General features: G+C 33.8%; 1 protein-coding gene across 26 annotated transcripts in view; it reads left to right on the top strand.

The window, feature by feature from the left end:
* Positions 1-13447, top strand: part of LOC108751721 (calcium-activated potassium channel slowpoke) — a 102628-nt gene extending 89181 nt beyond the window's left edge. For 14 of the 26 annotated variants that reach the window (XM_018492054.1, XM_018492050.1, XM_018492064.1 and 11 more), the window contains 12 exons: positions 1587-1649; positions 3932-3964; positions 4136-4268; positions 6281-6340; positions 7882-8278; positions 9185-9368; positions 9487-9552; positions 9805-9941; positions 10195-10307; positions 10407-10568; positions 11108-11201; positions 12265-13447. In XM_018492054.1, the coding sequence (XP_018347556.1) occupies positions 1587-1649; positions 3932-3964; positions 4136-4268; positions 6281-6340; positions 7882-8278; positions 9185-9368; positions 9487-9552; positions 9805-9941; positions 10195-10307; positions 10407-10568; positions 11108-11201; positions 12265-12345 (1523 nt within the window). In that variant the 3' untranslated portion in view covers positions 12346-13447. The remainder of the gene's footprint in view (positions 1-1586; positions 1650-3931; positions 3965-4135; positions 4269-6280; positions 6341-7881; positions 8279-9184; positions 9369-9486; positions 9553-9804; positions 9942-10194; positions 10308-10406; positions 10569-11107; positions 11202-12264) is intronic. The other 12 variants (XM_018492048.1, XM_018492058.1, XM_018492057.1 and 9 more) reach the window with 6 other exon arrangements.
* Positions 13448-17267: the final 3820 nt, after the last annotated feature.

The following is a 17267-nucleotide window of genomic DNA, read 5'->3' as shown; positions in this document are numbered from 1 at the left end:
GAAAATATGGAGATATTACATCAATTTCATATGAAAATGGATTGAATTGAAATCGAATGGAGAAAATGCGTGTCAATTTAAACCAGCTACAATAATGTTGAAGATTTAGTTTCTTGGTGGTGTTTCATATTTAAAAATTTGATTGTGAGATATATATATATATCTCCTAATAATGCAAGCGCAATAAGTATATCTCTTCGCAACTCAATTTGACGACTTTAATCATTTCCTCATTAATTTCTGTTTACATCCTTCCAAGAAAACCGAGAATTCTGCAATCTCGTGTTTTATAAAGGGAAAACAAGGAATTACACTTTGCACAATTTGTAGGGACGTTTCGTTGGAAGAAACGTATCAAAGGGGACTTACTTTGATTTTCCGAGCGAAGAGAAATATCTATAATTTCTAATTAACGTAGCGTTATTGCGCTCAACGGGGAGGCTCGAGTAAGTGCGTAAAGAGGAATTTCGCATAAATTGCAAAGTATTCTCACTTGTCTCACACTGTGCGTCGGTTTCGAGATAATATCAATTGTAATCAAAACATAGGTCGCAATTGTCGGCGCGTCTCGTGGCGCCGCAGATGGCGAGTTCACGTCGAAATCCAAAAAGAGAATTCTCCTTGCGCTTTCAGTAGATGAGCTCTATAATCTTTCATGCACTCTTTCAATCCCTCCTGTGCTTTTGCAAAGTCTTTGTCGTTTTGCACGTGAATTCTCTTTCCCGGAGAATGCAAAGCGCGCACTGACAATGCCGAGTAAATATTCACTCTGTAAGACTATATTATAGCATGCTTAAGACAGAATATAACACGACGCAAGTGGAGGCAATAGATCGTTTTTAACTTATACGTTCATCAGAAATAGACAAAGGTTGTTACGTTAGTAAGTTGCTCGATATCGGTTGCGACTTCTCCGCTTGCGTCATCTTCGGCATGAATTAGGAATGTTTTGAGCACACTGCACGTTTATGATCGTAGGTCGATTTTAGTATCATGTTGTATAAAGTTCTCACAATATGGTCGAGAAGTCGTTTTTAATATTAAAATTCTCATAAAAGTCATTTTGACCTTAACTCGTCCATGTTGCCACGAACTGTATTTTTTATCTGTTAGAATTTCAGAATTACACATTTATCTCCACAATTTTAGTGGTTATTTTCTTTACGATATTTTGTTCTTAGCGCAATAATGAAAGGCCGTTTCAGCTTAATATCGTCGACGTTATATTCTACATTTAATTATTACATATATATAGATTTAATTTATATTGACATTTATATTATATACAATATGTAAAATTTTCAACGGTTTATATATGATATAATCAAATTTTAATATTTTTGTATCTCGTTATACTTCATTTCCTAGCTTTTAGCACAAGATAAGGAAAGACTGTTCTTGTAACTTTTTTTTGCTAAGTACAACAAAATTATTTTGATTTTTTAATTATCAGTATTGTCACGCGACGCTGAAACGGAACTTCGCTTTTAGAAGTTATAGCGATTTAGTACTGTCCAATGATAGAGTAGCGACTAGGCCTTAGGTAATTAGTTAGGGTAGCTAACATGTGTAGTGGTTTGTTACAGACGACCACCATCCTCCCCCCACATTCACTCCGCCAGAACTGCCCAAGATGGTTCACGTAAGAGGTACAGTTACACCTCAATCAAAAACCATGCTACAGTCTCGCAAGCTGCCCTTTCTAATTTCGATTGGCAATACGACACGAATATGCTAACGAGAAGTTGCTTAACAATTAGCAGTTACGACGATCCTAAAAAGAATCACTGCTCTCGATCGACATCTCTCGGAAATTTGATCTTCCACATTTGATACGCTTCGTCAAACTCGCTTGAGCGATAGGTTCTTGATACGTCGTGTTCGATTAAGATTTTTCCTTTTATCAAAGTTTATCGCGCTAATTTTGTGTTGCTGAAATATTGGAGAAAGTAGACAAAAAATTGATATATAATGAAATGTCAATCTTTTGTTCTAATCATGATTGTATGTATGTGTTAATGAACATTCTCGTATGTACTACTTTCTCTATTATTGACAGCGTTGCATGAAGTTGTTTAATAGATTCAATATCTGTTTCATACTTTTCCGTCATTTTATTTCTAGTGTAGTGTATATTTAAAGTTATAAATTTATGTCGTATTACTTTAATGACTATTTCATTTGGAATCATCTTTATTATATAAAATGATCTATATTTTATCTTTTATAAATTATAAAAAGTAAATTAAATTATTTGATTTTCAAATATACTGAAATTTATTGAATTAGTTTGCACAAAACACAATTTTAGTATAGTTGCAATAGCATTCGGTAGTCATATAAAATTTATTTTTGATATTATTTATTCATTTGCTTCATCATAGATTCGTAAAGCATTTAATACATTTCGCAGATGTTAATAACTAAAATATGTTTATTTACTGACCTACATATTTTTCTTTTTCAAGTAAAGTTACATATCGATGGACGTGCGTATCATTTTTAAAAGCGTTTTTTACGGAAAAGCGAATGAATAGGCAATTTTCCGAAAAATAATATTTATAATTGCTTTTTGATCTAATAATTTATTATTGCAAAACATGTTTTGCTATAAATTAATTTTTTCATGAAATCAAAAATTCAAAGGATATAAAAAAAGTATCTTTTTTGAATAGAAACTAAGAATGCCAAAGTTGTTGGAAATAAGTTAAAATCGCGTAATTAAAATGCTCAGAATATCTATTGGTGCTCGTCTGCGTAAGTAGTAAATTGTTTCTAATTATGCAAATGTTTCTCATACTTTCACGTCAATTTATAAATTAAATATATATGCAAGTTTGTTATAAACTATAGATTTGCTCCGAAATTCTTCTCTTTCATCTTAATAAATACCTTATTTAACGTAATATTTAGATTATAAATTATAAATGCTACTTTATTAAGTCAAATTAATTTTTGACAATACAAGTCTGAGAAACGTTACTTTAGTTCAAGTAATTTTTGCTGAATTAATTTCTCCCCTTAAACTTTGTGTATCGTAAATAGAATTTTTTCTCTCATACATTTAGAATGTTTGTTTCACGACTGAGTCGTTGACTTTGTGAAACGCGCTTTTCGATCGATAGTATCTTGTTGCTTTCAACTTTGTGAAGATGGATTTATAGTTGTATACATAGCACGGTAGATTAATGGTTTCTAATATATGGAAGTTTTAGTTTGGTAACATCTGTGTTTGTTGGCGAATATGTGTGTACATCATCTACTTTATAATTTTATTTCATCATTGCAGAAAATGGTTGTTCAAGAAACTACCGCGACAGGCGCCATATGTTGTCCCTCGTTAATTTTCATAGCGCCGCAATAGCTTGCAATATTTCTAAAGCTGATATTGCTCTTTTCTACTTAATGAATCTGTGAATAAATTTTTCTTCCTGCCTTTGACTTTACATTTTAAGAATATATTTTTAGAAAAGAATATTTAATATTTATTATATAGTGAAAATAACCAAATTTTGAAACCATTATTGTATAGAACTACACTTTGCATTAGTTTCAAAATTACGCAATGTTAACAGAAATAGAAAGAATCAATTTCCTAGATGAATTATGTAATGAGACATGATATTTAATATATTAGGGAAAAAATTTTAATGTATAAAAGTTTAAAAAAATTTTGCAATTAAAGTTCTTTTCATTCGATCGTCGCCATTAATTATTAATCTTGTGACACATGTAAAAAACACGTATAGGGTGAAGTATGCGCGCCTGTAAGCATGGGGCTGTAGGCTCATCATCACGAAAATAATATACTCTGTAATGGGGTCACGATCAGTGTGACACTTTAATTGTCTTAATCATTGTTGCTTTGCCCACTTATCGACGATAAATAGGATGCTCAGATTTGGAATTAACACTATTCTATCCATTTTAGGTGAAATCAGCCGTGAACGAGACGATCCGAATGGTAAGTTTTAGTTACGAGATGTGTAATATCATTTAATTTAATTTACTAATTTGTTAATTAAAGTTATAAAATCATTGAAAACCTGTTAACCCTTTGATATGAAATATTTGTCTGTCACTTATTACTCAATATTATTTTATCAATATTATTGATAATCCCTTTACATTGCAGCCATGAGAAATCATCGGAACTCCATCGGGATGACCATGATAAATTCGACGAAGCAGGTCAACAAGGTGAAGCCAAACGTAAATCGAGCGACGAACGACAGTCTGTCCAGCCCGAATCAGCCGTATAATCAGAGGTACTTAATTATCCGCAACACATTACAAGTTCATCATCACCTGGCATATTCGCATCCAAACATGATCACTTACATCGCCATCGTATATAAGAAATTATAATTTCATTCATAATCATTGATTATCAGAATACTTAATGATACGCCTGTTTTGCACCCAACCAAAGCAATACATGCGAATTTCGCTACTGAGAATTAACATAAGAAGGCGAGAAGCGATCTTCCCAAAACAACGCTCGGATTTTTTAATATATATATTTTTTTGTATCACTTTGTGGCGAGACTTACAGTGCACTCGACATTTGATATCGACACGTATTTTCTAAACAATGAGAATCGCTTTCTTCTTTGATTGTGAGTCGCTTGAACGTAAATATCTTCCTGAAGTACGCTCTGATCTTTCTCTATCCTGTCGTACAACAATTATTTATTTATTAATTTACATTTTATCACTTTACTTTAATTACAAGCTTACATGTATTATTCATAGCTGCACGATTAGAGTTACACACTCTTTCACATGTATTGTACAGAGGTTATTCAAATTGTAATGTCTTCAAATTCAATTGTTGTGTTGAATTCTAATTAGCAAATAAGATAGAATTTTGCCAAGCCGTTCTGTGTGACAACTTTTCTGTGTACATAATAGGCCTGTTTTTTTTAACTGAACTTTTTTGCACGGTTCATCTTTTCTCCAACGTGGAGAGAAAAGGAATAAAGATGATCCGTGCAAGAACTTTAACTAAAAAGAGCAGACCTAATATGTTGCACAATACTTTCTAATTGACAAATTGGCAATGAATTTTGAATAACCTAATTATACATGTCACAAAGTAAAATGTGCAGTTTTAAATATGCGCCTTTTATATCGTTCATTTTTTTTGTAAATGCGTGTACTTTTCAGCTAAACGATATTAATCCATTAATATAAATCCTACTCGAGTGCACTAGGATGATCTGCACATTAATGTATCAACGACCTTCGCATTAGCATTTTTCTAGCATGTTCCTGAAACCGTTAAACGTACGATCCATATAACCCGCCAAGATTTAACGTACCGATTCTCGGTAGAGATCTTCGATGCGATCCAGAATCATCTCATCTACGATCGAGAGAGTAATTTCGATATTTATATGTATATCGCGAGTCGCCGTTGACATATAAACCGAATAAACTCCTGATCGTTTATATTTAATTTTGTTACATTTCTAAAAGTGTTATTTTTTTCTTGTGAAAGGACATATAGCCTGATCAAACATATTATATCTTCTAGCGATGATCTTCTAGCGAGGATCTTCTAGAATGATCCCAGTTAACGATACCAATTAACAATATAACATAACATTATATGTATTATAATCTGTACTCAATAATGTAACTGTTATGCAACATTATGTGTTATATTACATTTATATTGTTGAGTGCGAAATTGCAACTTAGATGTTATGTTACTTTTATTTGATGTTAACTAGGATGTTAGATGTACAACTAGTACATTAATCGGAAGCAAAAGATATAAGTGCTTTTTATCGTTTCGCTCAAGTGTTGACAAAGGGCACCGTAAACTTGAACAACAAACGGTTCGCATAAATCACGAGAGAAATCGCGCGAGGACGACAGCCACTTGTACTACGTTGCCGGATGGTGCGAGTAATAGGCTACAGGTGGTCGTTGACATTTTCCGATGAACCTGTTACACGTCCACTGGATTAGTTTCTGCAATTTCTCTCTATTATTATTCCAAGATCTCGAACATTTGGTGTTTTTTCCCAACAAACATATGTGACTCGTGCACTTTTGCAACCAAATTTTGGTACGTTAAAACAAGATCACATGACGTGTAAGCGGCAATATTTCCTTTCACTGTTAAAATCAGACAATAGTCTTGATTTAATTGCCGAGGAATCACTTATCATTCTCATCATTATATTTTTTTTCATCAACTGGGCCAAATCAAAGAGAGAGAGAGTCATCTGAGAACAGATCCAACGTTACGCAAACCTTCTGATTCCAGATCGCAAGAGGAGTCCGCATACGCTGGCTACCATCTCGCCTACGAAGTCAAAAAGCTCATGTACGCTTCTGTTGTTAACGCTACCTTGTACTGTGACATGATTATGCGACTGCTTTATCCCACGGCTGTGTAATAATAATGAACATGCTTCCTGCATGTCAAGTGATGCTCGACTCTGAATATAAACCGCGATAGAATATTTAAGCCATACGTATCTTTTTTCTACGAGAAAGAATGTGCTAAGAACGTATATTTTTACTTAATAAGTTTCAATTACTGACGTAAAATCAAATTTAATGGTCGTAGTAATTCATATGTTTTTGATATGTTCAATTTTTTTAAATAAAATTAATTTTGAGTGCTTTCTACGTTTTATCAGCTCTATTACTTTTTTTAATTAAATGTTATTTTGTTATCAGAAGGATTAACTAGGTAATTTGATGCGCCTTTATCTGACTAAAAACTATTAAATCGTTAATAAACGTTAATTCGCCAAATTAGATGCGCATTATAAGTCAATCTTTTTATTTCTTATTTCACAAGGAAATAAATTATTAGAAATAGTCTAATATAGAGACATAAATATCACAAATGAGCAGTATGTTTCATAAAGTTAAATTTTCCATCTTATATTACGTCTTCGAAATTGCGCACTGCGCTGTAGTTATATGTCGCATGGTGCGACAGCAAAAAGTATAGAAATCCATAGAGTTTTATGAACATACTTAATCTTGGAAAACATGCACCACTGACGTTAACGACGCTCGTAAAAATATGTGGGTGTCATACGTCGAAATACGAGTTTTGATGGCCATTTACGTCTTGTTCAGAATGCGTGAAAAATTTGCGCGTTCAGACAAAGAATTACATTGACCGACATTTCTCATTTTAATGAAACGTTTTAAATTAATCTAATGCCGGTTTCTACCAATATATTGTAGTTTAATTTTAATTTCGCTTCAACTAACTCTTTATGTTTTTCTAATTCTAAAAGAAAAAGATGAAAAGTAAATTGAACTGAGATTATAGTTAATCTCTTATACATTGATAGAAATGGGTATAAATAATTGGAATCAATCGCGAAGTTGAATTAATTGCGCAAGAGATGTAAAAATCGCGCAACATATATAAATAGATGCGCAATAAACTTTGTAACTTTTTAATAAATCCTGTGAAAATTGCAAATTTTATAGAGACATTTCTTAAACTTTTATCACTTAAAAATTGTTGAAAATTTATGAAGCATGCGACACGGAAGCTCAATAACTCCGAAAAGTTCTATATCTTTCTTTAATATTTTCTACATTCAAGTAATTTGTTATTCAATTTACCCTCGTCCTAAGATATAAAATAATAACACTAGTAGCTCTAGATAATGAAAAATAATGCAATGTGAATGAAATGCATGCGAAAGTGTGGCTTTACGGTTTTAATCAATTTCATAAAAGCTTGAAGAGAAATTTTAAGAGTGATTACTTTCACAATTTTGTACGGATAAGTGTAAGATTATTATTGTTACCGTTATTCTGTCTATAATTTCATTGGCGATGGACATGTTATATCTATAACTTCGTTTATTTAATTGTAACGATTTTTTTCAGGCCAACGAGTAGAGCCTCGGGTGGCACAAACGTTAACAACAACGGCGGTCTTCAGGTCGGGATCGCTGACGATCAAGCGAAAGATTTCGATTTCGAGAAGACCGAGATGAAGTACGATTCAACGGGGATGTTCCATTGGAGTCCCTCCCGTAATCTCGAAGACTGCATACTGGATCGTAATCAGGCGGCGATGACAGTTCTTAACGGACATGTTGTTGTCTGCCTGTTCGCCGATCCCGACTCGCCCCTCATCGGACTGAGGAATCTTGTCATGCCATTACGAGCTTCCAATTTTCATTACCACGAGCTTAAACACGTAGTGATAGTTGGATCGGTGGACTACATACGACGCGAGTGGAAAATGCTGCAAAATCTACCGAAGATATCGGTTCTAAATGTGAGGAAACTGTTCTCATTTCGTTGAATCGTAGCATTATCTTGCATGATGATGTAAATATCTTATCGTATAGTACAGAACGTCTCGGATTTACACAATAGAATATTTGTTCTTTATCTGGCTCTAAATTTTTTTAACGAACTTAGAACTAAATCTTTTTAATCAAGAGTGTAATTAAAGATTATTATCTATAAAAAATATGTAAGATATTATTTTTGTCAGCCACTTAAACAATAGAATCAAAAATTAAAAAGACCAGATAATTACTTGAAAATTTGTTACATCCTAAAATTTAATTTGACGAATTACTCTAATTTTAATTTATTCTAATATATGTTAGATAAAAAAAACTTCTTTTTAAATTTTATAGATTTTTTAAATTAATGCCTTGAGAAGAAATTACAGAAACAATATGCATAACAATATGATATATATACAATATTATATTATTGTATATTAATATTCCAGATGCATATTAACAAAGATTTTTGTATCTAATTACTAAATTTAAACATATATATATATATACTATATAACAAATAACCTTTCTATCAATAATTTTTTACCTTAAACTACCGTGTTTTACAAAGTTCTCGTATAAAATGTGAAAATAAACACGATATAACGAGATATCTGTGCCAAATTCTTCTTTGTTGTTTGAACAGTAGAATTGTTGAGGTATTATAATGAAATTTGCACAAAAATATAAAACTTCTATTAAAATTTTGATACGGATATTAAGATATCTATGTATTGATAGAAAAGTTAATGAATGTCAAGAAAATCGCTTGCGATACAAATTGATCGTTAACATAAAAATTAAATAAAAAAGAGACAATGAAAAATAATTTTATGGCGGAAATTCTTTTCCTGCAGCTTTTATTTTACTTGAATGATATTTCGCAGGGTTCACCATTAAGCAGAGCCGATTTACGTGCCGTTAATGTGAATTTATGCGACATGTGTTGCATCCTGTCGGCTAAAGTGCCTAGCAATGATGACCCCACCCTCGCCGACAAGGAGGCCATACTCGCATCCCTCAATATTAAGGCCATGACTTTCGACGATACAATCGGTGTGCTTAGCCAAGGTATAATATTATAATTATTATCGTCCGGAAAGCGGAGATCTTATTTCTTCGTTAAACCATGCTATTAAATCGAAAGTGCAAATTATAGCAGATAATGAATAAGGCAATTTGATCGCAGTTGGCAGCCCGATCGTCTTGCAACGACGGGGATCTGTTTATGGAGCAAATGTGCCAATGATCACAGGTAAAGATTTTATCATATCTTTAGAATTATTACACATTTATGTGCTTAATATTATTAGAATAAAAATGAAGATTGCTAAACACTATTATAATTAATTAGATATTATTTTAATTACACTATTAAAGAAAATGGTTTTTCCAAAAATGTTATTTTGTAATATTTCTTGATTAAAATCTAAAGATATCTTCGTGTCTCGAATATTAAAAATAACCGTACTTATTTCTACTCATAATTATTTTGTTACTATTTCAGAGCTTGTAAATGACAGCAATGTGCAATTCCTTGACCAGGATGACGACGATGACCCGGACACAGAACTCTACCTCACTCAACCGTTCGCTTGTGGTACTGCCTTTGCAGTCAGTGTATTGGATTCTCTTATGTCGACGGTCAGTATTAAAAATAAGCCTTTGGACTACGTATTAGTCAATAATACACTTCATACATTCGTTCATTCAATGTTCATAGTTTATTAGTATCTCCGTTTCTTGTCATTCTATCCATACAGCACAGAAGCTTGCAACAATATTGTTGTACAACGTAATATTACTGCAATATTTTTGGAATATTGCAATGTTGCTGGAATGATCCATGCTGTATGGGAAGTTACAACGAAAGTTATAACTTTACGTATTTCTGCAGACATATTTCAACCAAAATGCGCTAACTCTGATTCGGTCACTGATCACCGGTGGAGCTACGCCTGAGTTGGAATTGATCCTGGCTGAAGGGGCAGGCTTAAGGGGAGGGTACAGGTAAGATCTTAATAATATCCATGCCGTATGTAATATCCAATTGTTAATCGGGAGAACTTTTGCACAATGATAAATGTGACATTTTTGTTTGATTCACAGTACGGCAGATAGTCTGGCTAATAGGGATCGGTGTCGTGTTGGTCAGATCGCGTTGTACGACGGGCCATTGGCTCAATATGGCGAGGGAGGCAAGTACGGTGACCTCTTTGTCGCAGCATTAAAGTCGTACGGAATGCTGTGCATTGGTCTGTACAGGTACAGGTACCGGACTTTTTTCCTTCTCTCGATGGTATTTATTGGATTACCCTACGCACATATATTTCTATACATTGTATACATTACCGTTCAAAAACAGCGACTACTTCAATTGCTGCCATTATTGTACCGCCGTTTATTACCTCTATTCACGTACTTATTATGTGACTTATGATTTTCTGCCGCACACACCTTTTACACTTTGCGTTTTTGCATCATGAAAAAGAAAGTAATGAAAAGCAACGAGTTGTAAGTTGCCCTCATCCAAAAAATACCTATCATTTTTTACTACTTTCTCTCTCTCTCTCTCTCTCTCTCTCTTTCTCTTTCTCTGTCTTTCTATGTTTGTGTCATCTTGTTATTTATTTAGCATTTAGTTGTCCGTCATACGGTCCACATATGTTTAATTTAGTTCAGCTTAGTTTACTTTAGTTTAGCTTAACTTAGCTCAACTTTGATTAGTTTAGTTACACTTGGTGTAAATAGCTCGTGTTTATCACTACTATCTTTCTTCCTATTTGCTAACATTTACTCGAATCTTCTAGGTTTCGAGACACTAGCTCGTCGTGCGACGCCTCTTCCAAACGATACGTGATCACAAACCCACCCGATGACTTTACATTATTGCCCACGGATCAGGTATCACATCTCAGATAATCTCATTATAGAGTTCTAAGATTCATAACAAATTTTATTAGTATGATTTTATTAGTAACAACACAAATAAAATTTTATTAATAACAGCAAAAATACAAAAATTAAACAATTTGTACTAATAATTGTTAGATCCGTAATTTAATTCTTCATGAGCTATCGAGTTTTGCACCTTCGGTTAACAACTTGGATTTTTGAGTAGCAGATTTTTATATTATTCCGAATTGTATAAAAATTTGAAAAAATTTTTGCGTACTTGTGAAAACTTTAACAATCAGTTTTTACTATCATAGAAATTAGATTGTATTTTATGCATATTTATATGTAGATGTCAATTTATTTATCAGAATTTATATATATTAGGTGTAGTAAAAAGTCATCGCGTTTTTTTAAAAGACATCTATCAGTAAAAACCGCAATTACTTTCTTACCAACAATATAAATATATCTTGATAGAGTAAAGTTTCAGCTTTAAAAATCTCTTTTTTAAATTATACGATACGACAATTTTTAATGGAGTTATGAGCAATTAAAGTCAAAATAATTCTTTTATTTAATCCGCGATAACTCAGTAATCAAAAGTCGTAGGAATATTAAAAAAAAACGATTTTGTAGGGAAAGTATCAAGCTTTCACGATAGGTAATCGAAAATTTTCTCAAATTCGTTTTGGACACGTTACAAATCCACAAAGTGAGAAGAAAATTTTTCGTCTTTTTCAGCTCGTAGTTTTTGGTATGTAAAAATTATCAAACTCATATAAACTTAAAAAATGTGATAAGCTTTTAAAAGTAGAGATTTCAAGCTTTAAAACCCTTTTTTTAAATTTGAATTTCATTCATTATTGACGAAGATATTGTATATACAACTTTGAGCTAAAAAATACGCGATGACTTTTTACTACACCTAATATATATACATACACACAATTAAAATATTGACGGTGCCTCTAACTTGGGCGAGGATTAATATCTTGTTAATTGCACATTTTAAATTTTGTCAATTTACAAGCAATTCAAATTTACTGAACCGTTACGTCTAACTTGCCAGGTTTTCGTACTGATGCAGTTCGACCCGGGTCTTGAATACAGGCCGAGCAGAGGTGCCCGTGGCAAGGACGACTCCTCCTGATTGTTGCTGTGTAGCGCCCTCACCGATGGACCATATTCTTACATCTAATCATGCATTAGAAACCATCGTGCAGTCCGTCGTCCCTACAACTGTCTTGTCTTCGTCAACGAACGCTACTATCTTATGATATCGCGCATTATCAACGAGTTTATCGCGAGTTATTGTTCACAAGGCGGATTGCAACCATATCCATTTCTTCGATTGACCGGTACATACAGCGACAGTGCATAGCAAACGCGTAACGCTTATTCGCCAATTCAATCACCTAAAAAGTCTTATCTCGTTTGCCCCGCATGGAAATCGTTTTCGAGTCGTCGAATATCCCGAGAGTGATGCTCGATCGCCAGAACGAGGACTCGGAAAGAAAGCCTAATGAACAAGTTATCAAAGAGATGCGAGAAGGATGAAGAGGATATGTGCGAGAAGAGGACGACAATGGAAGGGGCAACGGAAAATGGCATGATGCTGTGCGGTCCGAGGGTAGCTACACATCTCTCTTTCTTTATTCGAGCAATTCATCTTCACTTGAAGACGATGCTATAAGGACTGAATTAGACATTTCGTAAAACACTGTGTTATTAAGGTCCTCCTAACGATCTTTTGTGACCGGAAAGGAGGAAAGTGTACGCGGGAAAGGATATATAGCTTAAAGTTCTAGCACGTGGCTTAGCCTCAACGAGCGCTGTGGAATTGCAGTATCCTGCGCGGTGAAACGGAAAAACAATCGCCGTCACAGTAAAATCTCCGGTTTCTTTATTCTCCGGCACATGTTAATGTATATAATACGTAACCCAGAGAACACCGTCGTTCAACGTGCTGTGAGAGGGCGACGAGACGACGGGAAGAGGCGGAGAAGTGCAGCGAACTGGACACGTTCGTCGATGTTCCCTCATCGAGAGACTCTTCTCATCCCGATCTCGCGTCGGACTCTCGTGGACGGTGCCGGACTACACGCAACCCTTACCTCGTGTGTCTTGTTTTACGACTAATGAAACCGAAAAAGAATCTCAATCAAGCACTTTCTACAGGCTCTATATATATATGTATATATATATATATGTATACATATATACATATAGATAAATTACGATAAAATACCCTTTTCCACACAAATTTAAGTATAAATCGTCTATATATCGGTATATATACATTATAGGTATATATGCACACATATATATATATATATATATATGTATACACATAGATATTCTCTCTTTTATATATTTTTGTGAAACTCACGTGTGTATATATACGGACGTACATATATATAAAAAAAAGGAGGAAAAATATACATATGTGTAAAAGAAATACATGGATACACACTTATACACAAATACTCTCTCCTTTCATACACGAACATAAGTATAATCATTTTACTTTTCTCTGGTTTTGTACATTTTCTCTTTAGCTTCCTTTTTCTTGCTACGCGTACATGACGTGTGCGCGCGTGCAACGCGATTCCTTTCGCTTATACACGAAAAGAAACACGCACATATATAGTAATCACACACCTATGAGAATAGGTATTATGACATACGCGCAATCACACAAATACAAGTTCAATTCACAATTCGAGTCACACACACATATACTTACATAACATATATAAACATCTTTCCCTTTCTCTCTCTCTCTCTCTCTCTCTCTCTCTCTCTCTCTCTCTCTCTCTCTCTCTCTCTCTCTCTCCCTCTCTACATATATATATGTATATGTAAATGTATACATATATATAAAATATGTTCACACACGCACTTACATGCAAGCTGAAAATTAGATCGGAGTTCGAACATACAGTGGGACTGTTCTTTGGAAAAGGAAGTGGCACATAAAATCTGGAAAAACGATAAACAAAAAAAGAAAAAATATTCGTGATAATGATAACACGTGTCAGCCGCTGCGAGACATCGATTTCGCGCTTCGATCATCACAGGATCACAGATCGGAAGTCTATAAACTGGGGAGTAGCAAGCAGGAGTAGGAAGAGAGAGAGAGAGAGAGAGAGAGAGAGAGAGAGAGAGAGAGAGAGAGAAGAGAGAGAAGGAAAATTGCGAAGCAGACAGATTAACAAACTCGTTGTGGTAGTCGCTGCCGTGTTTCATATTACGCATACACCTTGTATAATTGTCGTCATCGTCGTCGTCGTCGTCGTCGTCGTCGTGTCGTCGTCGTCGTCGTCGTCTTCGTCGTCGTCGTCATCGTCGCCGCCGCTGCCGCTGCTGCTGCTGCCGCTGCTACTGCTGCTGCTGCTGTTGCTGCTGCTGCTGCTGCTGCTGCTGTTTGCAATATCCACGTGCACTGTTCACTGCCACTGCAGTTCATGTTAATATCGTTGTACATAACTTTCTATGTATAGCTCGAGTGCGTCAAAAAAGAGAAAAAAAAGAAAAAAGGATATGCAAGGCGAGGCGCGCGAGTGGACATGCACCCTGCCAAGTACAAAGGACACATAGCGCCGGTCGCATAGGACTGAGGTGCACCGACAGTCCGGATAGATTAACTTCCGATTAGCGAGTTATCGTTCCTCTGCAGAAGCAGGTACTGATAACGCGTACAAACAAGAAAAATTTAAATATAATAAAAGTTACAAAACGCTCTTATAATACATGTAAGGAAAATTTAATTAATCGCTTTCAATTCCGGATGATGTTGGTACAACTAGCCCGAGAGTTGTTGTTCACGCAGGGTCTTAAAAATCTCGCGGTTCTCGTGAAAAAGATATCTCATCGTATATTTCGATACTTCCGCCGCCGTATTGATCATTGTGTAAAGCTACGTTGTGAAAATTCTTCATTGTCAGCACAAACCAAATATAGTTTTGCATCACCTGTTACGTATATAATTATATTGAGATAGAAGAAATGATAAATTGTTGCCATCAATTTGATGGATTATCTTCTCGATTAAAGAATTTAATGGATGGTTACATGTACGATTCAGATATTTAGAAATTTGAATGGTGCAAAACTCTTTTTGAAGCGTGTGCATTTTCGTTAAACGAGATGTTTTTGATTTTTTTTTAGTTGCAAACTTTTTTATAGACTGTAGCTGTGAAACAAATTGCTGGAGTACGAGTAACGAGCTAGAAAATTTCGAAGTTTCGATGTTTCGTATAAATTTATTGAGTAAGAAATTATTTGATTAAAAAAATATAGAATTTTGTATAGCAAATTTAAAGTGTATGTCAAAAAAAGATGTTGTAAATTTGTTGTTAGATCCTTATACGACAACTGTAATTTCATTGATTAGTTTAATTCAATTTGTTATTAAATGTTTCGGATTTTCTCTTTTATGAAACGATTTGTCTATATAAAATAAATATTTTTGTAATTAAGTCGATTACAAAGTATACATATGTATATGTATGTATTCTTGGTACAAAATTTTTAATCTTTTATAGTGTTAAAAATATTTCAAGTTTATTTGGAATTATGAAATTCGTCTTAAACATCGTAACATCGAAAGATAACTATTACAGAATTCCGTTTTCAATACAAACTAATTCTGATTATGTGAAACTATATTCGCATAGACATTGTATTTCTGCAGCGATCAAATTCCGTGCGTCCCTATTTGTCTTTCCTCTTTTTCCCAGCCGCTAAATTGAGATTTGAGATGATTCGAAATTAGAATGTTCAACCGTAATACGAGGCGGGAGCACAAGGAAGAGTTCGTGAGAGATAAAAAGAGAGGATAGAATTCATTAAATATATACTTATTACATATGTTTTATTTGTATTAAAAAATTTTGAAAACAAATAAACAGTAATTTTCTTAGACTTATTGCAATTTAACAGGAAAGTTTTGATAATTATATAATATTATGTACACAATGTGCATAAAAGAATGAAAATTAGAAGAGAAATATCTTTCAACTTTTGTAAATGTTGATGATTTAAATGTTAAGAGTTTAAATTTCAAATTGCTTTAAAGATAATTTTTAATACATTATAAATAAGTTAATTTAATAAGGTAATTAAAATTTTCTTATTTAAAATTGGATAATAATTTCTTTTTAAAGTTATATAAAAAATTTAACAAAAATTTATTTGCAAATTTATTACAGAAATTTTTCGAGTGCGTTTGATATGTTTTCTGATTTTCTAATTTTTCAGAAATTTTCTGTTCATACAATTATCACGAAGAAATTATGGAATTAATAAAAAATTTTTTATTCTTATAAATTTAGTTTTCTTTGTATTGAAAGGGCCATAATAATCGGTGCCTCGGAGTAATGAACTAACAATAAATGAATGGACGGCTAGGAAGAAGCTGTAAGACAAAAATCTTAAATGACTAGTCTCTAGTGTTTTTTTTTTTTTATGAGTTCCTGGCGAAGAATACATTTATCAGTGAACCATGAGAATGCAAGCAAGTCCTTCGCGTTTTGAGTGCCGGAAAAAGTTTCGGTGACTCTGTCTCGCCTTGATGCGATTCTATACGAAAATAATACAAATTCGTGCGTTAGATTATGTGAAAGTCGTTTATCAAGCGACAAAAAAAGAAAACTCGTCGGAGCCTTGTGTAGGATTTTAGATGATTGGTCGAGATTTGTGTCGCGCGGGGCGAGCCAAGTTAACAAGATGACAAATTAAAAAGGGCGACAATGCCTGTTGATTTACTGACAACATTTTCATAGTTTATTATGCTCTTTGGCGTACATAAAAAAAAATTATGAATTGTTGCGCAAAACAATTACGGTAGTCCTTGCGATATTATTTAAAAATGTGATATATTATTCGGTAAATTTATGCAAATTATGCAAGAGACTTACAGTTGGCCAGTCGCGCGTCACAAATTACTCATGCACTCTCTTTAAGAATTAAATCACGCACCGATTCAATCGATATCATCAACTATCATGTTCTCGTTGTGTCGCGCGGAGCAAATCTGACGCATTTGTGTGTATGTGGAAACGTGTGTAT

Source organism: Trachymyrmex septentrionalis, unplaced genomic scaffold (assembly GCF_001594115.1).
Source record: "Trachymyrmex septentrionalis isolate Tsep2-gDNA-1 unplaced genomic scaffold, Tsep1.0 scaffold51, whole genome shotgun sequence".
NCBI lineage: Eukaryota > Metazoa > Arthropoda > Insecta > Hymenoptera > Formicidae > Trachymyrmex > Trachymyrmex septentrionalis.
The sequence above is the reverse complement of the archived record's forward strand: the minus strand, read 5'-3'. Positions and strand labels throughout refer to the sequence as shown.